This window comes from Poromitra crassiceps (genome assembly GCF_964638095.1).
Source record: "Poromitra crassiceps genome assembly, chromosome: 2".
Lineage (NCBI taxonomy): Eukaryota > Metazoa > Chordata > Actinopteri > Beryciformes > Melamphaidae > Poromitra > Poromitra crassiceps.
In genome coordinates, this window is record NC_139624.1 from 53,224,176 (window position 1) to 53,250,421 (window position 26,246).

The window sequence follows — 26,246 nt, forward strand, 5'->3', positions numbered from 1 at the left end:
CCCAATGTCGGCTGATTTGTTGTTGCTGTTGTTAGTATTATTTATTTCCATATAATTTTGCAACCCCAGTGCATTACATGAATACTATAAATATCTTCTTTTTTTCCAATTAAGACATTTTGGTATGATGGATGTTCACCACATTTTGAGAATCTAATAAAGTCATCCATGAGGAAATGCCACTCAAAATGTAAATGTGCAGGGCATCAAATCATTATTATTATTATTATTATTATTATTATTATTATTATTGTATTTATTTATTTTTCATTATTATTATTATTATTATTATTCAAGATGTATGGTGTTAAAAGCCTAATTTCAGTCACTTTAACTCACTAAGCATATATAATCCATGCTGCACTGGTATTCAGAGAACATCTGAGATCAACAGAGTTAATTCATTTTAAAGGAGCATCTATGGGACAAATACCCCCTTGTGTTAGTCTTGATCAACCTTTCACACACATTGAGCTTTACCTTGCTTTGTCATTATCAAACTACCGTATGTCTCTATTGAAGACATTGTACAGGTTAGGCCGTGTGTCCACTAAGCTTCTTTTCCTGAGCTCCAGTGTCTTTTTTCATCTTTTTTCAGTTGTTTCAAATTAGGAGAGAACGTATGCGGGCACCTACGGCCGTCTAGACAATATGCACTGCAACCAGCGTCTTTTATTCAGAGCGGCCCGCCGTTTTTGAAAATATCTGAACTTTTCAAAAATGTGCTGGTGTTGAGCGCTCCTTTTCAGGCAACTAATCATATGGAGAAACTAGCTAGCTTGTTAGTTGTCAGCTATCAAGCTAGCCACTGCTGAGTTAACGTTATTTTCAATCTGCTTCCTTGCATATTGTGCACTGGGACCAGCGCTCCCCTGCGTACTTCCAGCATTTAATTGCTAGGAATAGACGCCACATGGACACACAGCCTTAATCATTCTTCCTCTGCACTCTGGTAGCTATATCACAGCATTGTACCATGGTTTACATATCCTCTTTCATTGCGTCCATCTCCATTTGACCTTGGTCATTTGCACACAGGGAATCACATTGATACAGGCCAACTGGATTCCTCATTGGTAGCCTCCAAAATATGCCAGTGTATCCCTCCATCAATTTCTTTCCTGTCCCAAAATATTTGACCTCTTCAGAATATTAGAAAGGATAGGAAGACTAAATAAGAAAAAAACAAACAAAGGCTCACTCAATGATTATCATCTGGCATAATATTTCCCTCCAGCTGTCAGTCACTATATGAGTGTGCAGAGTCTGCAGAACTTCTCAGGCTCTGTACAATGCGCTCCTCTGTACGCACAGTCATATAGATCTCAATCATTGTGTCGGTAAAGCACATGGATGTTTGGGGTTATTCAGTGCCATTGAGCCAAATTGCACTAAAAAAATTTGCCTTTTGAAAGAGCTTGGCAGTCGGAGACTTCTGAATAGAAGTTGCAGTTTGCAGCAGGTGCAGAACGATGTTTGGCATTCCTACTGTGTCCTTTTCCCCTCACTCATCAAAAGGTCTAGAGTTACCTTGCAGAGAGAGAGGGAGGGGAGGAAGGGAGAGAGAGAGAGAGAGAGAGAGAGAGAGAGAGAGAGTGCTGGGCAGGTTGAATAAAATTGAGGCCAAATATAGCTGACAGATGAAAGCCAGCCAATAACTTCCTCTGTCCTGTGTGTGTCCCCATTCCTTCTTCCAACAATGAACACTGAAGACAGGTGTGTGTGTGTGTGTGTGTGTGTGTGTGGGGGGGGGGGGGGGGGGGGGGGGGTGCATGTGTGTGTGTGCATGCGGTATTTAAGAGAGTATCCCACATGTGATGCACAACATCCCATGGCAACTTTGGACAAAAGCAAACTGAGCAATGTAATCCGTGATTCAGCCTCACCCGCTTAAGTCCTCTTGAGCTGTGAACGCACACCGGACCGGACCGGACTCGACCGCTCCCCTCCATGTGGGCCTGTTCTGTTCTACAACTGATCTGCAGTTAGGCCAGGGAGGGCATCCAGCTGGAGCAGCGCTGTGCGGGCGACAGAGAAAGCAGCTTCGAGCAAAGGGAGAGCAGGGGCCTTCCTCCAGGCAGGGACTTCCTCTCAGCACCATGCTAACAGGGGCTCCTCACAGAGGTCTCATTGTGTACAGGGGCCCCGCGGATCCCCCCCATACGTACATGAAAGCAACACATGCCACGAGTTTCACCTCAGGAAAAGGCAGACAAATATCTCAGTCTGATTGAGCCACGCTCTTCTCTAGAAAAATAAAGGCTACTCTTGTCAGGGATTTGGCCATTGGGGGGCCTCTCTGTGTCTGGTGTGTGTGTGTGTGTGTGTGTGTGTGTGTGTGTGTGTGTGTGTGTGTGTGTGTGTGTGTGTGTGTGTGTGTGTGTGTGTGTGTGTGTGTGTGTGTGTGTGTGTGTGTGTGTGTGTGTGTGTGTGTGTGTGTGTGTGTGCGCGTGCGTGCGTGCGTGCGTGTGTGTGCGTGGTGTTGGAGAGGGTCGTGCATGTGGGTGTGTGGAAAGGGTGTATGGTGCAGGGTGGGTGCGCTCCGAGAGGGACCAAAAGCGATCCACGGCAGTCCAATCGGTCTCAGTGCCTACCTTCACACGTAAGCTGCAGGGCACTCGGGTCTGCCAGAGCGCACAGACCTACACATGCACACACACACCTACACACTGTCACCTTCACACACACACCCCTTCACACACCCACGCACAAACACACACACCCTCCCTCTTCAAGGCACCCTGCACGACCTCTCACCATTGACCAAATCCCCGAGCCCTCAGCATCTCCATCACGGCTGCAGGGAACATTCGGGAAAGCAGGAGACAGAGGTAAGCCTTCTTTGGTACTATCTTCATGGTGGCTCCATGGCTGTCTGGCTGCAGGAGCTTAGGCAGGGGGACTGGCTCCACTCGCCCTCAGCATTGCTGCTGAGGGTTTGCAGAGCACCAGCCTAGCTAATTGATCGCTGGGCCGGGTCATTTGTTGTGTGTCATTTGTTATCTGAAATGTGCATGTCTCGTTTTGTCTTTTGGTCATTTCTGTGATTCTGTGATGCTGCCCAGCAGCTTTACAAGCTTCAGTGGGTGTGATTCAGGTGTGTCTGTCCAACAGGTGGTTTGCTGGATTAGTGACAACCCAGGTGATGCTGATTGATTTGGAGTAGTTTTTGCATTTGTGTTTTTGTTTTTTCTTGCATCTTTGACAGCATTGAAATTTTAACTCAAGCAGGTTGAATTTTGCCTGTAGGGATTCAGTGACGCTTCACCTTGCTTTTGGTCAAAATGACCAAAAGCTTCTCATCTTTTCAGAAACAAGCTTATTTGTAGTGTATGTATCCTCCCTATGCACAAACTTATTTGAGTTTACCGTTGCTCTCAATTATTTCAGTGTATTGTTACCTACTTGTTGGAGGATTTCTTTTCTTTATTTCTTTTTGCCTTTTTGTGGTACAAATGTACCAATTTGTTTCACTACCAATAGCGAAAGGGAAGTCTGTCAAGTTTGCTTGTCGCTTTTGGGGGAAAAAGGTAGAATCACTGGATATCAGGAATGTCCAACACGGAGCCAAACATAACACAGAGGCAGTCTGTAGGCTACACACATACACACATACACACATACACAGTTTCCACACACTGTACGCTGTGATGGCCTGTATAAAAGCACACCTCTGTCTGTAGTATAGTCCTTCTTTCAGTGTAGCCATGCTGGATTTCATAGCTTCATGACATTATGAAGACTGACAGAAAATCTATTTCAGTAAGGATGCCAATTAACCAATCGCCTGACTGTTTCTTAGCGAGGCGCACTCAGTGCACTTTGGCCATGTCCAAAGAGACGATGTGCAAATTGATTTGCATGATTACGGTATTCCGCCCATCCCAAGATCCCATATCAACAAAGATCAGATTCATGACTCAAATAACCTGGGAAGGCTTTTTCTTTTATATCTGTCCTCATCCCAAAAATAGCAGCAGAGGTTTCTCAATTTTCTCTCTCTGAAAGATAGGTGTGTTTGGAGAGAGTGCGCATCTGTGAGAGCATGTGTCTTTGCAGGAGTGTGTGTGCGTGTGCATGTGCGTGCATGTGTGTGAGTGTGAGTGTGAGTGTGTGCGTGTGTGAATGAAGCTTTTCCTTGCAGCCATAACTCACTGCCATCCTGTCCACAAACCTCGGTGGAATTTCGAGCTTGAGTGCTGAGACAGGCAGCGACCGGGCCTCATAAAGGACCTCTGTCAAGGGCGAGGGTCGAGTCAACTTAGAAACCTCACTCCTCACTCCTCTCTCTCTCTCTCTCCCTCTCTCTCTCTCTTTCACTCTCTCTCTCACTCAGTCTTTTCCTCACTCTCTCCATCTAACCCTGAGGGCCAACCTCGTGTCCACGTCTCTCTCTCCATCTCACTGCTTCTCTCTTTTCTTCTCCTCTTCCCGTCCCTCGCGCTCCGTTTCTCTGCCCCGGCCTAGAGGACTCTCTCTAAACTCCTGTGCCCTCTCCTTTCACTTCATTCTGCATGATGGATCTCAGCCGTGCTGACATGTGGCTGCACCTGCCATTCGTGTGCAATGAAATCCCCCCCACTGTCAGATAATGAGTTCCTCGGGGTAATGTCTGCCTGATGCTGGCTAATTAAGAGGTAATTAACACATGCTAATCTTGTTAGCGCTTTCCCACTGGCATTCGCACTTCTGAACTTAATCAAACTGCACTAAACTTAGAAAGTATGTTCTGGTGAGGAAATGGACAACATTATGATCAGGGATTATTGGGGACAGTGCAGTGGGTGGTACATCTGCAATGAGTGAAAAAGCATAATCCATCCATGGTCTTTTTATCTGTGCCCTCATTTCAAACCTCAAGAAGAAAAAATCACATGTCAATTATATCAGCATTTGTTCCTAGGGATTTTGTCCAGCGTTTCTGCCAATGCTCTCACCCGTAGAGAAAATACTATGGTGCAAATGGGAAAATAATTGCAGCCCAGGCCAAAAAGGCAGGAATTCAAATGCAGCCCTAAAGGTATTTCATCACCTTGTTTGCCAAATGACAAAACTTTGGCAAAGAAGCAGAGCAACCCAAAATCCATATTAATTTGAATACATTTAAAATCGACACTCAGCAACCCTCTTCAACCCTATTCATAACAGTCTCTGAAAGGAGATTACTTAAAGGCGTTACCCCTGCAGACCCATGGAAACGTTCCCATGGTTCATTATCAGATCAACTGTGACCCGTGACCTTTGACACGCCACTGGCAAGCATTGATTTGAGCCAAGATGGCTGCTCCCTGGAACAGCAAGCCCCTGGCTGCAGTGAGGCAAGAGGCCCTCATGTGTCTGCACCTCAGTAATGAACGCTGAATTCTCTGACCTCAGAGATGTACGCACTTTCGACCCAACATCAGCCACTGGTCCTTCGCACAACCTGGCCATGCTGCTAATGACATAGAGTTTATTTAAAGCTGCTGTAAACAATGTTTTTTTTCTCTTTCTTAATGACAGCAATCACTGATATAGAGTGTTTGGTCAGTAACATCATTCTCCCATTCGCTCTGCTTTGCTGTAAACAGATGACAACACTTTCTGGTATCCCATCCCACTTCATCCAATCAGGAGAGAGAATGCCACAAACAGGATTGAGTCAACATGGTTCTCATTCCCAAGTAGACAAATACTAATGCTTGGTGTTCTGGACGGATCCGCAACCCAAAGCAAAGTATTTGACTACTTGGGAATGAGAACCGGGAGAACCTAAATTGCTTACAGCACCTTTAAAGTGTGTGTACATACACTGTTAAAATGTACTACACACATAATTCCCAGAACAGATGCTTTTGCTAGTAATACAGTATAGTAGTTTAAAGCTAATTATCTGAGCTAGTTCCTCCCTGTTTGAATTTCATGAAGAGCACTTACTGCCTCTTTGTCCCTTTATTGCATAACCACCATCCAAACTTTTAGATGTTTATGCTACTACTTACATGGGATGAATTATGAGTTATTGTGTAAAAAGGATGTGGTTTTTGTATTGTATATTGGTTTCCACCTGGGCAATAACAATTTAGCAGCCTTGAAAAACAAGTCTCACATGTGTAGCAGCATTTTTGTCACCAGTGAAACTCAACATAAAAGAGTTCAGCCTGAGCCTAATGTTCTGTTATATGTCCCACTGTAAATGTTAGGATGGAGGATGCTCTTCTGACTATGCATTTCTCTGTCCATGTCAAGGTGGACTATGAGGATGCTTGTGCGGCTCGTGTTGGGACTCTTCGTCCTCAAAGCAGTGGTGGCTGGCCCCAGATTTGCCCGACAAGCGGAATTAGACACATACGACAGTGCCAACTATGATGTGGACCTAGATAACTTAAATTTGGAGAACCAGGATATCTATGACTATGACGATGGGCTGACAATTGATGATCCTCAGGTAAGAAACCATGCATCCATCAAAGACAACAGGAACTGGGTTGACCAAGCTTTCATCCTGCAAATACACTGACCATTAATTCCAGATTTTAGATTAATCTCAATTCCTCACAAATTCGTTCACAAATTTGCAAATTGGACTGATAGTTTTAGATCCACTCGTCACTTCTATATTGTATCTCTGACATATTGTATAATTTAAGCAAATCGATTTTCCACACCACATAATTTTGAGGGTCTTGACCTAATTAACTCATTGAGTGCCAGCCACTTTTGGAGAACGGACGCTCCCAGTGCCAGAGTTTCAGAGCGTTTTCAGTGATTTCTCGAGGCCCACAGAATATTGTGTGATATTACTATGTAAACACCGACCGAACACGCACAAAGAACGATGAGACTCTATTGTATCAGCAGCAAAAAAAAGTTTGTTGATATCATTTTCCGTTCTTTAGTTATCAGCCGGAGAAGATAGGTCAAAAACAGCAAAAAAAAGGCGTTTCCATCTAGGAGCTGAGATATTGAGCCTTTTGTGAAATGAAGCATTTCAAGCAAATCACTGACTCTGAAACTAATATTTTCTGACCTGAAACATCTGAACAGTAATTTCCTTCAATAAACAGCACCCACACCCCCCTCAACTCCAAACTCCTCCTCCGTGGGAGTGTGTCTGGTGGCTCTGCTCGCTGTGCTGGCTGCTGCGTGTGTCAGGCGAGTCTCTGCCTCCTGCTATGGCAGGCTCTGCTGCCTCACGGATCCACGTTCAGATGGCGGCCGCTCGTCGGGGGAGTCTGGATGGGGCTCGCGTTCGTCTGCGTTTCTGGGGTTTCGGTTGTGAGCTGGGATGAAGCTGTGTCCGATTATAGGCTTTCTGCTGCGCGTTTCAAAGTGCGCTGCACCCAGTCTATTTTCGGAGCACTCAGCCTTGTGCGCCGGCTCCCAGCGCGACACTGTATAAGCCAAACCATTGGCTTTGGTTTTATTTTCTGGCGGCTAATCGTGTGGAGAAGCTATACAGCAGAGACAGAGACATTTGTGGGAGCGGATTGACTGCTGTTCGCAGCTAACGTTGGCTCCAGGGCAGGCAGCCAGAGCAATCTGTGCCGCTCTGGCTCATGCATCGGTTTCTCTTTGATCACAGGGCTTTTTCTGCTTTTTTTCCTCAACTTTCTCTAATCTGGAGAGCACTGTCGCCACCTAATGGGTCGGTAAAATAGGTTATACACATGCCCCAAAATTTTACAGGAGATGGATCTGGCTTTGATCCACGTCCCACCGTCAAAAAACGCAATTGACGACTTTAGTCGTCATTGGCACTCAGCGTTACTATCCGAATTGACGACTAAAGTCGTCATTGGCACTCAATGAGTTAACTTCAATATGGCTTTATTTTTAATGCCATGGTACCATTACCGTATCAAAGTTGTTTTTCAGACTCCTCACTAGAATAGCAACAAATCTTTTACAAACCTGATAGGATGAATAATCTTGTACATCGTTTGTTATTGACATGAGTTATATAACGTTTAACATTTATAGTTTGGTTGTATCAACTTTGTGCTGTACATACTGAATGTCTGAAGGACATTTAAGCTGACCATGTATGCGATGTATCAGTTTTTTCCTGGATTGTAATGCTCATGTCTCCCATCATGTACAGTTGAGTGATTTCTGGAGACTTGTGGAGACAGACAGCAAATCATATCAGATCAATATGTTACACGTATCACGTTTAAATTATACACACTGCTACATTTCTCTAAACTCATGATTTTCGTCAGATTCCACACCTCTGCAGAACAGTGTAACACTGAAAGGCTACGTTCACACAGCCACCCTTAGTGCTGCTTGAATCTGACTTGTTGCTCACATCTGATTTTTTGTGTGGCTGTTCACACAGACTTTTTAAAAGTGGCCCATATCAGACTCCAGTGTGAACAGGTCGCGGACCTGAAGTGACCCGCATGTGCAGAAGAACAACAATAACGTCACACGCAGCACACTGCTGTTCTGTTCTACGTAAACCCGGAAGAAGACAGCAGTAAACATGGCGGTAGCTGACGTCGACGATGTTGTTTCATCTGTTGTTTACGTTTTAATTTACAAGTTATTGTGCAGTGGAAGCCAGCGAATACGGGTGCAGATGATAGCGAGGAGGAGGAGAAAGAGAGCCAACATTTTAATGATGGCTTTCTGTGGAGCAATAGCTGCTACTTCCTGCTAATACATATAAGGTCTAAAACCTCACTGTCCCTCCACTGAGCTCCCTCGCAGCTGTCCTCCATGTTTGTAATCACAATCTGCCTGCTTCGTCCTCCCTCCTCCCGCCAGCGCAGAATAGTGACAAATGTCGCTCTGGAATGACGTAAAAGTCACATTGAAGCATTAAGTCAGATATGGGCCAGATGTCTGTTCACACCGGAGTCACATTCCAAAACATCAGATTCGAATCTGATGTTTTTCCACATTTGAAAGTAGCCCAGGTCGTCTTTAAAAAAGTCACTTTCAATGTGACTTGTACTGTTCACACAGTCATGAAAAAGACTGGCCTGAGTCACTTAGGGGGGAAAAGATTAGATTCAAGCACTAAGGATGGCTGTGTGAACGTAGCCTAACAGTGTAACACTGGTGAATTGGATGGTCAGTGTGAAGGTCCTTAGACATCAAGAGCGATGCGAATAAACGGCACGAAATTGCGATGCGAGTTTTGACCCACCTGTCAATCACAGCCACAGATGTGTACACGTCGGAAGCGAATTTCTGAAAAATCGACCGTGGTTCGAAAAAATAAACACCACAATAACGCTCAGCGAAACTTCGCCGTTGGTATGCAGGGTTGCATTGACTGATATAGGTTCGGAAAATATTATTGACGTGCGAATTAATCGCACGAAAAAAACGCTCCCGATGTGTAAGGACCTTAAGACTGGTGAATTGGTTGACCTCTGCAGAACAGTGTAACACCGGTGAATTGCATAACTCTGCAGAACAGTTATGGGGTTTCCATCCACCTCTGGATATTCGCATTTACCCAAAATGCGAATATAAACTTGAATGGAAACACCAGAAATTCGAATAAAGGTCGAAATATCGCATAAAAGTTTTTACGCTTGGAGGGGGTGGATTTATCAGCGGATTGACAGTAGGAAGATGCGAACTTTTGCAATGGAAACAGATTTTGCGAATTAACGATGACGTACCGGATGTGACTTCACTTCCGCTTTATGCTACTCCGGGGGGAAATGGCGGCGATTAGTCCCAGGCAGTCTGAATGAAATTGAATGTAACGTTCCCAATTCTATGTATTAAATTCTAAAAAACGACCCTCAACATTTGGGAAGGCTAAGCCACACAACTAGTTCGTTATAATCGAACGTCATGCTTTGAAGGCGACTTTACGACGACGAGGACGGTGAGGACTCAATCAAAGCAGGTCTCCGCTGATAGGGAGATCTCTTACAGGCACAGGCACGTTACGCCTCCTCCTGACGAGAAGCGCCACCTACTGCTCAACCTGCCGACTCCCAAAACTCGCTAAACAAAACTGAATGGAAACATGCATAAATTTGCATTTTATTTTGCGGATTTTCACAAAATTCGCTTGAATTATGCGATACATTTGGATGGAAACCCCATTAGTGTAACACTGGTTAATTCTGCAGAACAGTGTAACACTGGTGAATTGGTTAACTCTGCAGAACAGTGTAACACTGGTGAATTGGTTAACTCTGCAGAACAGTGTAACACTGGTGAATTGTTGACCTCTGCAGAACAGTGTAACACTGGTGAATTTGTTTACTCTGTAGAACAGTGTAACACTGGTGAATTTGTTTACTCTGTAGAACAGTGTAACACTGGTGAATTTGTTTACTCTGTAGAACAGTGTAACACTGGTGAATTTGTTTACTCTGTAGAACAGTGTAACACTGGTGAATTTGTTTACTCTGTAGAACAGTGTAACACTGGTGAATTGGTTGCTTGGTTTCGATTGGAGTTCAATAGGTTCAGGGAGCAAGCAGACATCTTGCTGATAGCAGCTGGGGCCTTTTGGAAGATGGACAGACTGCTTTCCAGCCTCAACCACCATTATGGCCAAAATATTTCACTTTTATATTTGGCCAGCTATAAGTTATATGCCCTAATCTTCCACAGGCTGAAACCCATTTGCATCTGGAGTAGTTTTACCCATGTATGCCCCAGTGAAAGCTATAGGCTATAAGTAATTTATCTGATGGAATACATCTAAGAAAGGTTACATCTTTCACACAGCAGGCACAGGTTTGCTTATGCAAATTTCAACTAAATCACCTGTGTGGAAAAATGTTACACTGAATATGAATAAGTATGTTCATAACTTGGTGTTGTTGGACTACTATGGTTTGCCTTTGGTCAGAACTGCATTTCATTTTTGAATTCTTATTCAGTCCCTCAAGGAAATATCTTGGGTGATAATTAATTATACCCCTTGGGTATAATTAGATTAATATAATAAAGTAATGTATAAGTTGCAGTCAAGGCAGGGATATGGTCACTGGTTGGGTCAATATGCATTTACCATGTTCGTCCCATTGACCAGAACATATACAGTACACTCTATCAAACACAGGCGATTGTAAATGGCCGAGACAGCTGGAATGGTGTGGTGTCATTTCTCTGTATCTGCATCCTAATCTGTTGGTTGTGTGTAAGTAGAGTGACCTGTGTAAGAGGGGCAAAAATCAAGTACTACCCTTACTAACAAAATGCGGTTGTGACAACGTTCTATAAATGCCCTCTATTGGTCTCGTCTACTTGATGTCACAAATTATGTATTACGGTAAAACTTAAAGACCAGGAACCCGTTGCTGCGACGTCACATAATAACGTTGTGGCAACACATTCTCACTCCCAACGGAAACGTCCTACGTTATGCCCGGAGCCCTTGTTGTCACTTCCAGAAGAGAAAGGTAGGGCCCTCTTGTCAGAGAGTGATGATACAGGCAGATGCTCCCTGAGGTGGGGCTGGGGGTGAGGCGTGGTTGTGGGAGAGGTTAGGTTTAGGCGTGGGGGGTGGGGTGGGAGAGTGGTGGGAGAGGTTAGGTTTAGGCGTGGAGGGTGGGAGAGGGGTGGTTGAGGTTAGATTTAGGCGTGGGGGGGAGAGGGGGAAGGTTAGGTTTAGGGGGTGGGATAGGGGTGGGAGAGGTTAGATTTAGGCGTGGGGGGTGGGACAGGTTAGGTTTAGGGTTTGGGTTAGGGTTAAGGTAAGGGGTAGTTAGGGATAGGTGTGGGGGATGGAGAGGTTAGGTTTAGGGTTTGGGTTAGGATAAGGGGTTAGGGTTAGGTGTGGGGGGCGTGAGAGGTTAGGTTTAGGGTTTGGGTTAAGGTTAGGATTAGGGCAAGGGGCGGGGGTTAGCGTTAGGGCAGGAGACCCCCCGAAGGGGCTCCTACCCATCTCCCACCGCCTTTATAACCTCCCTTATTTAAAAAAAAATAAAAATGTCCTGTATCGTCCCTCTCTGACAAGAGGAGGCTACCATTCTCTTCTGGAAGTAACAACGAGGGCTCGTGAATAAATGTCGGTAATTGAAGAGCTGGGAGGGAGAATGGGTTGGTTGCGGATAGTCTGCTGTCTGAGGCCGAGTGCTTTTGTCATTCAACTCAGACTCTGCTCAGCACATGAACCCTTCAAATTTGAGTGCAGAAAGGCAGAGGGGGTTACTAACAGGAACAATAGATTCCAGAAGTGCCCTTCAAGTCAGCCCAAGTTTTGGATGTGATGTGGCCAGTCTGCAATGCGAGTTGAGACAGAAAGTGTCAGCCAAGTTTCATGTTCCTGTTTATACTTCTTTGTAAGAAGGAAATGAGGCCAAAACAATGTCAAGATGGCATGAGGCAAATTGTCCAGATCAGATTTTCAACAGGCTTCCTCTGAGCCAGCCGCTTAACTTAAACCTGATGTGGAGTGCACTCCCACGACTGCTGCTGTCCAACACTAGTCTCTCAAGACAGATGACTGCTGCTGTCCAACACTAGTCTCTCAAGACAGACGCGACTGCTGCTGTCCAACACTAGTCTCTCAAGACAGACCACTGCTGCTGTCCAACACTAGTCTCTCAAGACAGACGACTACTGCTGTCCAACACTAGTCTCTCAAGACAGACCACTGCTGCTGTCCAACACTAGTCTCTCAAGACAGACGACTGCTGCTGTCCAACACTAGTCTCTCAAGACAGACGCGGCTGCTGCTGTCCAACACTAGTCTCTCAAGACAGACGCGGCTGCTGCTGTCCAACACTAGTCTCTCAAGACAGACCACTGCTGCTGTCCAACACTAGTCTCTCAATGAGAACGCCTGCAGCGCAGCCAGACACAGACAGGCATCACCATGGCAAGCACAAGTGAGCTTCCTCATCCCTTGTCGCCGCTGTAAAGTATATCTGAAGGCTGTGGCTAGTGGCTACTAAAGACAGTATTACCACAAACTTATTTCAACACCTCTGAAAAAGCACAGGAATGCGATCAGCGTGTTGCGGGCTGCACAAGATAACGAGAGCCACAACACACACACACACACGCACACGTTTCACGAACACATTATCACCGGATGGTGAAATGTTGCCTTGGACAAATAACAACAAAACAACACGTGGGGCCACCGAGTAGCTTAACGTAGCATCAACGTTATGCATGTTTCCAGACTCACCCGGTCTGGTCTGTACCCGTGTCAAGTGACTACGTTAGCAAGCAACAGCCAGGAAGTTAGGCGCAGTAGTGCCACCTAAAACAGGACATTGGGTTGTTCTGCCTTCAGAGTAAAAGCATAAATTGTGTCACTTATGAGAAAAAAATATTTTTTGAGCTGTGCAGGGCAACAAATGGTTAGATAAGTATAATAGTATTAAAAAATCAAATCGAAAATCTAATTTTGAGAGAAATAACGGATATATATATTTTTTTGCTGATCCGAAAAATCCGTGATCCGTGGCTCAAAATCCGTCACGCGATCCGATCCGTGGGTTTTCTGATCCGTGCCAGCCCTACTCAAGACAGACGACTGCTGCTGTCCAACACTAGTCTCTCAAGACAGACGACTGCTGCTGTCCAACACTAGTCTCTCAAGACTGACGCGTTGGCTCCCACTTTTTGAAAATGCTCCCACCTACTTGTCTGTAATTTGGAGCTCTCAAAGTTGGTCAAAAAATAAGGCAGGATGTCCGGTCAAAATGAGGCGGGATCATCATTTCCCCAATTACCTGCCTGTTATGTTTACATATGTCGCGATTGGTCGAATACCGAATTAAGCTTTTTGTTTGTTTGTTTGTTTGTTTTTTCTTTGGAAGATGACAACTTCCTCTGTCCAAATTTCAATGGGCTGAAGTACAGACTGTTTCTGGAGCATATGATTGTGGAAGAGATTGACTCAGTAGTGTAGTCTACATGATACGCAGTTATACGCAGTATACCCACAAGGAAAGCTCCAGCATTTGAGTATACCCACTTAAAAATGTGCAAGTAGCTACAGTATACATAACAATATAGTTTTGTTACAGAACTTTCATTGTGAATGAAATAATAATGAAGAATATTCTGTCATTGCATTAACTTCTTGTAAATGAAATAATAATGAATAATAATGAAATAATAATTCATCATTAATCAATTTGATGATGATCCCCTGGGAACCCCTCATAGCCTGCCCCTTCCCCCCCATATCTCATAACATAGAACAACATATCTCACTCCATGCTGAAATGTACAGTACAGAATAAAGAAATAGAGTCTGCAGTGCACACTGGAAAAAGCAAGCTCCCGGTCAGTTTATTGAAAGATCGGAAGATCGAAACCTCAATAAACTGACCAGGAGCTTGATTTTTTCCAGTGTGCGCACTGTGTGGAGCGGACTCTATTACTTTATTCTAGCTCTTTTTCATTTGTCCTGCACCTGCCTACTGAAGTGGATGTGCACGCTTCACTTTCTTCTTCATTGACCGAAATTTACAGTACACTACAATAAACTAGACTACACCACTGGATTGACTGGCTTGAGAGACTAGTCAAAGACCTATCCCACAATTCCATGCAGATTTAGCTGATACAACAAGGTGTACAGTAACAGGAGGAATGACATGAGGCTGTATTGCTGTCTTAAATTATTCTGTCATCTTCCCTTGAAAAAAGGGTAGAATAGCAACCTTATCTGAGTCAGTGAAGAGTGTGCAAAGCAGGGCCTTATCTGAGTCAGTGAAGAGTGTGCAAAGCAGGGCCTTATCTGAGTCAGTGAAGAGTGTGCAAAGCAGGGCCTTATCTGAGTCAGTGAAGAGTGTGCAAAGCAGGGCCTTATCTGAGTCAGTGAAGAGTGTGCAAAGCAGGGCCTTATCTGAGTCAGTGAAGAGTGTGCAAAGCAGGGCCTTATCTGAGTCAGTGAAGAGTGTGCAAAGCAGGGCCTTATCTGAGTCAGTGAAGAGTGTGCAAAGCAGGGCCTTATCTGAGTCAGTGAAGAGTGTGCAAAGCAGGGCCTTATCTGAGTCAGTGAAGAGTGTGCAAAGCAGGGCCTTATCTGAGTCAGTGAAGAGTGTGCAAAGCAGGGCCCGAAATTAACACCCGCCAAGTGCCATTGGTGAGTACATTTTATTTGGCGAGTGACGCTGAGAGGTCTGTCCACCACATGGCGAGTGACAAAATCGTCATGTAAAATGATTCAAACTGCATGTGTGTTTTGGTCTTATGAGAGTCACTTTTTGGCAGCCGCCAAGCTCTCCTTCGGCCATCTTCGGCCTCGTTTTCGGCATTGTTTACCGACGTCACAACCGCTGGTCCGTTCACTCCACTTGCCATCTGCATTGCAGTCCCAAAATAGTCATCATGTAAAATTAATTGTTTACCATACATTAGCACACCCTCTTTAACAACATGTGTGTGTTTGTTTCTATGCGGCTCTGAGGAAGGCAAATATAAAGTTAGATGTGGAGCGCCAGCTGCTATCCATACTGTAGCATGCAGGTCGCTACTTGTAGCTCAGCTGACAGGAGTCAGACACACACATGCGTTTCATGAACACAGCAGCGTTATGATCGCATGGTGAAACGCTGCGTTTAGAACACGTTATCACAACAAAACAGCATGTGGGACCACCGAGTAGCTTTGCAGCTTCTCGCTGTGTAAAGCTGGAATTATGCTTGACGTTTGGACTGTCGAACGCAAATGAGAGACACGGAATCCTGACGAGAAAACGTGTGGAGCTTTTATACTCTGTGCGGGTTTCTGCTCGCGGAAGTGGCGGGAGTATTGAAAACTCCACTTTGTCCGCCCAGCCACGTCCGCGTAGTTACAAAATTCGGGGTGTGCCAGGCGAAAACCGTCTGCACAGGAGCCTTGCGGAGGCTGATTTGACGTCACTTTTCCGCACGGACACTCACAGTCTTCACCGATGCGGGAAGCATAATTCCAGCTTAATGCCAGCAGCCTCGCTCTGTCTGTCTGAGTTACCCGTGTCAAGAGACTGCAGGTAAGCTAGCAACAGACAGGAAGTTAGGCCAGCATTAGGTAGGAATGGGACAGGAAGATGGTTTGTTCTGCCTTCAGAGTAAAAGCATAAATTGTGTCACTTCTGAGAGAAAAAAAACTTTTTTTGAGCTGTGCAGGGCAACAAATATTTGGAGAAGTATAACAGTATAAAAGTACAATATAGTATAAACACAGCACACTGTCATACCGTCAAAGTCTCATACCAGTCCATGCCTACATTATAATGTGTAGGTAAATACATTGCACATTCATAAAAGAAAAATATATATAGATTTCTCCATGGTATTGTGATACTACCTATGGATACTACCCAGTATCGTGATACTTTGGCTGGTATAGTATTGCAGGGTAAAATCTTGGTATCGTGACAACACTAATATATATGGATATACAGTATGTATATGTGACACAAAAATGTGATTTATTATTTTGGCCAGGAAAAAATATGCTTGGCCGGTTTACCTATCACTTGACTGAGTCAAAAAGTTAATTTTGGGCCCTGGTGCAAAGTATTAAGGTTACCGCTTAGTGTTACAGATTCTAATGCTTAGTGTGGGAAAGAGTGTGTAGTAATGTGTTGGAACCGGTCTGATAATGGCTCGCTGTTTAACAACCCAGGGTGTTTTTGAATGTGATACAGCGTATTATTACATAAGGCTCTGTGGGAATATGTGGGAGCAGGGAGAAGAGAAACAATCCATTTCCAGTTTTTGGAATCCTTTTCATGCAGTGGTGTGACTACTATGCAGTGACAAAGACCAAAGCGGGGACTGTCATGGCTGCAGTGAAAAAGACCAAAGCTGTACTGTCATGGCTGCAGTGTTAAGCAAAATCATATTGCAAGGAGGTGTCGCGTTGTCTCCTTGACACAGCAGTTAAAGGTGACAGTGCAGATTTTGAGATAGACTGGTCGGGAGGGGGGGGGGGGGTGCAGATTGAATGATTTCCCACACACACACACACACACACACACACACACAAACACACACACACAATGTCAAGTGGCAAGGGAGAAATTAAGCGACGATGAGATCCATGCCTCTGGAATGCTGAGTCTCAACTTTCCACATCCAGCTCTCTTTTGGTAATTCTTTTCTTTTGCCTTGGGGCTTGTGTCTTTCGAGAGAAGCTGTTATTCACGCAGATCCTCTACAGTCTGCTGCAGTCCAGAGTCTTTGCAAACGGTCTGGTTTCCAACTTCAGATTCAGGCCATTAACTTGACATATTAGCTTGTCTGTCTTTTACCAAAGTCTCACGAGGCCAATTACACCTTCAGGAGCAAGTGTTGTTATTTGAAGCTGCTGAGCTTAATTCTTCACTCTCTTCCTCGTTGCTCATTTGTACCACTTGGAGAACATCCAAAGTCATACCATGTCCAACTGCGGCCCCTATCTAACCATTCCATCACACATACGACCTTATCATGATTTTCCCTGTTATTAAGATGTTAAATCATCTTATTTGAAAACAAACAGGGACATGGATATTGACCTGACCTTTGACCTTTAAGCCGGTCCACAATATGGTGATTTATTTGCCTTAAGCTACACAGGGAGTGCAACTTGCAGTGACCCATGGCTTCTGTCTGTCTTTTACTGACTGCTCTGGGTTGGAAAGCCATAATGGATGACTCAAAAATTGTGGCTTCTCAAAAGGCTGCACACTGTACGAATTAACCTTGACATTACAGATGACATTGCCCGTTTCTCTGGATGAATCATGGTGAGGTTGGATCATAGAGCCGTCTAAAAAATATGAACAGAGTCAGCGGGACGTCACCCATTGGGTTTTTTTTTACTCCGTTTTGAAGCCTAGTGTGGCCGTTGCCATCTTGGGGTTCTTGCGCAACTCGCGTGAGACGGCATGACTCGAGACCAGGGTTTCCCAGAGCCGCAGCTCCACCTGCTATCAGTCGGCAAGCTGCATGATCACTGGACAGGCGATCTGTCAATCACCCCAAAAACATTGTCTTTTCTACTGTCTATTTTACTCTAAACGGGTGAGTCATATAAAAATTAACCTGCAGTTGTGATGAAAGGTGAAATTAGCCATATAAACCAAAATCGTGTTTTGAACCAGGCTGTAAACATGCTTAATCCTGCTGTAAAGATGGGCATTTTAACATCGGGATGAACGGGGAACGACTCCCTTTTGGAGCCAGCCTCAAGTGGCCATTTGATGAACTACAGCTTTCCGTATCACTTCCAAGCTTCCTCTGTCAAACCCGAGCTTGCCGACTGGTGTGGATTGGTTAGATTTCAGATCACATGATAATAATACTGCAGAACTAAAGAGAGCTTGTACAGAACTAGTCTCACAGTAGCCAGCCATACATACATCTGTAGCCGAGTGCACCAGCTGGGCGTACGCCTAGGTGTAACGCTACGTCCGACGTAGAACTCAAAGTTACGACTAACTTAATTTTATGACTAGTGCACCATGTAGTCTTAAGGCCTGTATGCGCTGCGCCTGGGTGTAACTTTTACGTCTGGTATGGAGCAGGCGTAAAAGTTACACCCAAGGCGTATTCACTGACAGCTGTCTCATCTTGATCTGCGCTGTCGGGACTGACAACTCTGTGCTGTCAGTGCCGTTCAGTCCTGTGATGCGGGGGAATCTTCTCCAAAAATATCGATCGATATGTGCTGTAAATGGATGTTTTGGGCGCAGGACCTACGCTCGTCGGTGGGATTTTAAAAGCTGATGCATCGGAAGATCTTTCCATTTCTTCCTGACTTCGTCAACTGCCCGCAGTGCGCAGTCTGCCATCGCATTCAGTACTGATTGCACTTGTGATCAAATTCCATGCATCTTGTTTCTGTTTGTTTGTGTTGGCGATGTTAAATTTAGCTGTGAGAACGTTTCTATGCTTTGAATACAACTCTATAAGTTTGAGCTGAGTTGGAGCTGTCTGTCAGCTGTCTCGAGCTCGTCTGAGAGAAGTGTGTTGCTTGGCAACAAGCACGTATTCACGTGAACGCGCACGTCCGCAGCCTAAAGACCAGGCGCAGCTACGACCTTGTTAAGTCAGGCTTGGTGCACTCGGTGTAAATTCAAATCACAACGTCGGGCGTAGCTACAGTAAGACCAGCATAAGAGTTAAGACCTACTTTTTTACGCCCAGCTGGTGCACTCGGCTCCTGGTGCACAACTCAGTTACTCTTGAAAAGTTGTTAAGGACTGCCCCTTAAGACCAAAACAAAATGTGCGACAGACATCTGAATTGACCAACCATGGAGGACCTCCTTATTTGCAACTTGCCGCAACATTTCTTGCGTCAAAACACGGAAATGCTGACTTGTGGTTCAGACCCTCCGTCGTTAGAAGTGATGACGTAAGACGTTGGGTCACAACTAACTAGGCAAATCATTTTTTCATTGCATGTATTGGAAAATTATTGCCAAAGGATCAATCCAACCAATATATGGAAGACTAACTTTCCCAAACTGTTCTAGCATTTTGTAGCTGAAACTTCTCCCATCTACCGTGTTGAATGCATCCACTGATATGTAGCCTGTGCCATGCAGTGCAGCAGCATAACATTCGGCTTTGACTTGATGTTCACATTCAACGTCTCTCCCTGTTCACTCTGTATTCCCGTGTTGTTTCCCAGAGGTTTTTTCCTGTATTTTTGGTAGCCAGCCTTTCGCCTCTCCTTTCCCCCGGGTCTCTATGTTTGTTTTGGGGAAGGGGGAAGCGGAGGGGAGAGCTGCAACGAGCTAACTCTGTGCAAGACCTTTCAAAGGCCTACCTTGTTATATCCCAAACTCTGTCTCTGCCAAGCTCTCAAGAGTGACATTCAGTTCTGGATATCTCTGGACTGCTGCATTTTGCTGTTGGACTAATAAGACACAGCTTTTTAACCATGTTTTTGTGAGCTATCGCTTAAAGGCTATAGTCAGCTGCTTCCTTTGATTTAATTCTATTGGTGGCCAATGGACAGCTAACTGCTGTGGTTGAACATAGTTGAAAAGGCTAAAATATGGATTCTTGCAGCTACCGTGTGTGTCTTGGTTCCACAAGGACCATTGAGATAGAGTCAAGTCTTGTTGGGCGTGGGAGAGTGTCAGGTATTACCTGTGGCAGAGAGTGGGGTTTCATTGCCCTCATCTGGAGAATGGTAGAACTGCAAGTTTCACACCAAAAAGTATCAACTATCTCATCTGATTGTAAATGTAGTGATATGGAAAGATGGCTAGACTTTTAATGAAGGGATGGTGCAGTGGTGTAACTGATTGAGTTTCGCAGGTTTGACAGAGTTGTCCCTCAATTCAACTTTTCCACAAAATACCATAATGCTGCACTTTTTTATAAATAAGCGTGTCAAAAACTTGGCCCAATAAACTGATTTTGAGGCTTTTCTTTTGGGGGCTGGAGTTGTATATGGTTTTGGTCTTTAGCCCTTGGATGCACCCTCTACAATTTGTTTAGGAGGTCTACGTTCACACACACACACACACACACACACACACACACACACACACACACACACACACACACACACACACACACACACACACACACACACACACACACACACACACACACACAGTAGTAATAATGAGTACAAATAATAATAAAAAAACATGTTAATTTTGAGTGTTAACACATTCACTGCCAGCCTTTTTTTTTTTACTGTAGGTAGGTTCTGCCAGAGGGTTTTTTTGAGGATTCTGGCTCATTTTACAAGAGCCGAGGATTATTTTCTGCTTGGAGTTTGTGAACACAAAGTTCACAAAAGTACTAATAGAATGTGTGCTTTCTCTGTCTAAAAGAGTTAGTTTGTAGAGTTAGTAGTTATGTAGATATTAGCCGTTGAGTACAGCATGGTTTCAGCGTCTGAGAGTGAAAGCTGAGATAATCGCAGTTTTGTGAAATTCAATCAAACAGGCAGAACAGTCACTTTAACCATTTATTTTTGGCATCAGTGAGAGATCAGACATCTAAACAATATAGTTCTGAACGCCCTCTCCTTCAAACTCCTCCCTCCGTGGGCGTGTCTGGTGGCTTTCAGCCTGCGTTTGTCACAAGCGAGTGTTCTGCTGCTGCTGCTGCGAGTTTGAGCAGCCTCCCTCCCTGGCAGCGAGTGTGGATAGGGCTCACTTGTTTCTTGGGTTTGAGAGCTTTGATGAAGCTTTGTGCGATTCTAGGCTTTATGCTGCGTGTTTCAAACTGTGTTTTCCACCCAGTCTATTTTTGGAATCCCCCACCGCCAGCTCCCAGCGCGATAATGCGCGAAAGTGAAAGCGTTTTCGCCAATCCATTTTACAGTAGAGAATGGTTTCCTCGCGCGTTACCCTACAGTTTTGGCTCTGCTTTTCCTAGTGTGGAGAGCACTGTCGCCACTTAGTGGGTCCGTGGAATGGGTTGTACACGTTCGCTGACTCCAATATTTTTATAGGAGACGGGGGGAGCGTTGATCCACGCCCGACCGTCAAAAAACATTTTTTTTTTTAAAGACGAGATATCTCGTCTTTGGCAGTCAACGGTTGGATTCTGTAAGACGAGATATCTCGTCATTGGCAGTGAACGTGTTAAAATAAAATGTAATGGGTGAATTAAATTAAATAAAAAAGTGGATTAAATCAGTGGTTGAAGTTAAAGCCAAAGTGTGTATTTGTGTTTAGAACTGTCAATCTGCTCTTGCATCTTTTGGAATTTGTATTTCATATACACAAACAATTCAACAATTCAAATCAAAATTTTTAAGTCTGTGTCTTTAACCATCAACCAACAAGCTCTAACCTCAGAATGAATCAATTCCACTATTCCTGTCCCTGGTACTAATACACTGTGATTCACCACTGGTGTGGTGAGTCTTATTCCTTGGAGTGGCCATTGCAGACTTTGCCTATGGCCACTCAATTCTGCCTACTTTGCTGCCATCTAGTGGTGGAAATAGGGAGGCTACATACGGTAGCTAAATGTAGTGGGGGCGACTTTGTGCTGGTTGTTTGTTTGTTTGTTTGTTCCCAGTTGTGACATGACATCTCAGTACTAAGTTCCTCTATTCTGTAGATTACTTATCCTGTTTTTATGGCATTTCCCCCTTAGAATCAGAGGAGAGAGAGAGGGAGGGGGGGAGGGTGGAGAGACAATGATGAGATATAACAAAGGTCCTAGGCTGGATTCAAATCCTATTCAAACAGATGATGCGTCTCCTCCAGTGGAGTGGAGATTAACATGAAATCAGTTTACATGACTTTTTATTTACATAATAGAGTTTACCCACAATTTTTGGCAATTATTTGTGGTGTAAATTCTAGATCTAATTGCATTTATAATGACTGTCATGATAGCATGGTGGTTATTTGCTTTATTGATTATACCGTACTTGGGATGGTGCGCTGGATTTGATATTCTCCTCATCCTTCAGTGCCAGACACCATCTTATACAGTTTAAGGTTCTCCATCAGGTTCACTGGTCCATGGTCAAGATAAATCAGATTGCACCCAATTTCGATCCTACCTGTGTTAGATGTAAGGGGTTTTTGGGCCTGCCCCTTAGTGGCTATGCTTTGGGACAGGATATTTAAGTGCCTTTCTGAAATTCATCACATCAAATTCATCACTTTGATCGCAAGCAGAAGCTCTTTGGATATATTATTTTTGGGGCATTTTTGCCTTTATTGGATAGGACAGTAGGCGCATATATCACTTTAACACAGTCTCTCCATTTGGTCTAAATGAGTGGTTAGATTTTCAATGTTTCCATTGATCAGCCTTTTACATTAGATTACATTACGTCATTTGGCAGACGCTTTTATCCAAAGCGACTTACAATAACACATTTTTGTCAGCAATAGAGCAATCAACTATGCAACACAGTCTATGACACAACTTCTGAAGGAATAGTGGTAAAAGTTTAGCTTAGGTTAGTTTAGATTTTTTTTTTTTTTTTGAGAGAGAAATACGTTAGTTCAAGAAGGGCCCAGATGGAGCCTGAAAAGGTGAGTCTTTAGTCTTTTCCGAAAGATCGGCAGTGATTCGGCCATCATAACCGAAGGTGGAAGCTCGTTCCACCATTGAGGTGCCAGGGACGAGAAGAGTCGCGAACGGGATGAGCGACTTTTGAGCCCCCGTAGTGGAGGAGGGGCGAGGCGTCCTGAGCCTTTCTTCTATTGACTAGGCACCTTTGATTGTGCTATGTACTGTATAGACTTTTCTATTTGCCGTGTGTGTGTGTGTGTGTGTGTGTGTGTGTGTGTGTGTGTGTGTGTGTGTGTGTGTGTGTGTGTGTGTGTGTGTGTGTGTGTGTGTGTGTGTGCGTGCGTGCGTGCGTGAGTGCGTGCGTGTATATTTACCTGTATATTTGTCAGTGTTTGGCTTAATAACATGATTATACATTGAATTAACCTACACCATCCTTTATAGGCACTCTTGATGACTGGGTTTACTTTTTGCTTCTTCTTTTTTTCTTTTTTTCTGAATCAGTGACTACGTTTACATGCACACAATATTCATGTTTTTGCCAACAGGTCAGGGAAGCGCTGCTCAAAGTGTGACATGTACTGTAGTGGTACAATTCGGTATACCAGTTAGGTGCGGTTTAATGTATAATATCGAACCGGTTTTAAAGCATCATGCATACCAAATGAAAAGATAATGTATAACCTGAAGGGTTAGGGGGATGTTCTTAGGTGGGGAAAAGAGGGACAGATTAGGGGGGTGAGGGGTAGGTGGTGGTGGGAGGGAGGGAGGGAAGTTTGGGTTGATCTGGCTTTTACCTGAATTTACTTGATTTTGTATTTTCTTGTATTTGTTACAAAATCAATAAATATATTGTTGCATTTTTTTTTAATTACCTAGCAATCTCGTGATACGGATGGAGAGACTTAGGTTCTTGAGGACCAACTCACTTAATACATTTTCGGTTATTTGGGACCCATTTGTAGCCTACCTCAGTGAGGCTGGGGGCGATGGGTGACTTGTCTGGTTGAACTTTCGCAGATCCTGTTGCGTGGGATCTCAGACACGAACGATATATGTTGCAAGCATATAGATACCTTGTGCAACTGGTAGCAGCACGATACAATACTGAGTGTTAACACATTCACTGCCAGCCGTTTTTTCAATACTGTAGGTAGCTTCTGCCAAGGTTTTTTTTTGAGGATTCTGGCTCATCTTTCAAGAGCCGAGGATTCTTTTCTGCTAAGATTTTGTGAACACAAATTATCTCAAAAGAACTAATATAATGTGTGCTTTCTCTGTCTAAAAGAGTTAGTTTGTAGAGGTAGTAGTTATGTAGGCATTAGCAGTAGAATACAGCATGGTTTCAGCGTCTGAAAATTTAAGCTGAGATAAATGGCTTTTTGTGAAATTCGATAGAACAGTCACTTTAACCATTTATTTTTGGCGTAAGACGTCAGACATCTAAACAATAGTTTTGAACAGTAATTTCCTCCATAGCAGCAGGAAACCCCCCTCTCCTTCAAACTCCTCCCTCCGTGTGTGTTCTCCTCCCTCCGTGGCTGCAGCGGTACAAGCGAGGCTCTGCCTGTCTGTGCTGCCTGGCTGCTGGCGGCTGCTCTTTGGGCGAGTCTGCATGGGGCTCGTTCGTTTCGGTTGTGAGCTCAGCTGGAATGAAGCTGCGTGCGATTGTGGGCTTTCTGCCGGTGTTTCAAAGTGTGTTGCACCCATAATCTATTATGCAAATTTGCAATCCCCCACCGCCAGCTCCCAGCGCGATAATGCGCGAAAGCGAAAACGTTTTCGCCAATCCATTTTACAGTATGAGAATGGTTTCCTCGCGCGTTCCCCTGCAGTTTTGGCTCGGCTTTTTCTAGTCTGGAGAGCACTGTCGCCACTTAGTGGGTCGGTGGAATGGGTTGTACACGTTCGGTGGCTCCCATATTTATATAGGAGATGTAAAAGGGTTAGATCAACGTCCCACCGTCAAAAAAAAAAAAAAAAAAAAATTGACGAGTTGACTCGCCATTGGCAGTCAACCGTTGGTTTCTGCTTGACGAGTTGACTCGCCAATGGCAGTGAACGTGTTAAGAATACATGTTTTTTTGGTTTGTTTTTCTTTGTTTTGTTTTTTGTTTTCTTTCGTTCTCATGTGTATGATGAGCCTGTCTGTTTGCCTTGTTTGTGTTGTTTAAAAAAAGGTTGATACAGTAAAATAAAATATTGGGGGGAAAAACTAGCAATCTCGTGCGCTATGCGCGCTCGATTTCGATTGATGCGCCATGGACGCAAGATGTTGTGGGATTTATGACATCACTGATGATGTCATTGAGGATGTCACGATTTGCATCACGTATCACTGATGATGTCACAATTTGTGTCACGTTTTATCATGCGCGCTCGATTTCTAGGCTGGGAGGCCATTTTAATATTGTGGGATTTATGACATGACTGACGATGTCACTGATGATGTCACATGATATATTATATGGGGTCGAGTCAAAACAGAAGGGCGGGGAGGGAAGTGAGGGAAATGGAATGAGAGTACAGGACAGAATGTAGGGTCACAGTGGATGGATAAATCCAGAAGGAGGCAGTAATGCAACATAAAGGATGCCAACTGCCATAAAACACCACAGAAGAAGAAGAAGAAATATGTTCTCCCCTGATTCTAAATATAGCAATAGGAATATGAATCGCTTGGTTTGTGAGATAAAGGACACATCCCCCAATATCCAAATGTAATACAGTGTGTGTGTGTGTACTGAAAATACCCAAAGTCACAGTCACTTACTTGAGGGGAGAGGATGGTTTTAAGCAGTCGCTCGCTCTTTTTTTCCTCCCTTTCTAAAGTAATGCACTTCTTCAGTGCAAGTCTGCATAGGTCGCTGCTACTCTGCATCATGTAGGTAACGTTAATCGTTACTGTAAAAAGGGACAGCAGCAGTTAAACTGCATCACTGATGGGTTAAGCCATTGTAAGGTGGTGCTCCTCTTGAGGTGAGAGGAGGGTGTCTGTAAGTATACTGTAGGCTAGGATAGAGAATCCCCCCAAAAGGAAGATCTAATTTCCAGTGCTTAATTGAGATCAGTCCGTTACTTTGACTTACTTCGTCTAGAAAATAATGAATAATTTGACTATAAGGCCTTCGACTCGGCGTCTTACAGCAACAACTCACGGCTGGCGCTTCCCAAATTGACCTGGCTTTCGACTTGGCAGGCGCAAATAATTTGACTACTTTCTGGCCTTCGAACTTTGGCGTCTTACAGCAACTCCCTCAGGTAAAACTTTCTGACAGCTCCTCACAGCAAAGTCTGTTCACCTCGTTTTTTATTTTGTTTATATTATTACAGGCATTAACGGCAGCATACAAACAACAACTCTGGGTTTTTTATTGCTTTCATCACC

The 26,246-nt window shown here is 44.2% G+C and overlaps 1 protein-coding gene across 1 annotated transcript in view; it reads left to right on the forward strand.

The window, feature by feature from the left end:
* Nucleotides 1-2,595: 2,595 nt before the first annotated feature.
* The window catches only part of LOC310794728 (uncharacterized protein), a 52,168-nt gene continuing 28,517 nt past the window's right edge, over nt 2,596-26,246 (forward strand). Inside the window, exons 1-2 of the mRNA XM_083656750.1 lie at nt 2,596-2,831; nt 6,229-6,427. Coding sequence (XP_083512876.1) covers nt 6,236-6,427 — 192 coding nt within the window. The 5' untranslated portion in view covers nt 2,596-2,831; nt 6,229-6,235. The remainder of the gene's footprint in view (nt 2,832-6,228; nt 6,428-26,246) is intronic.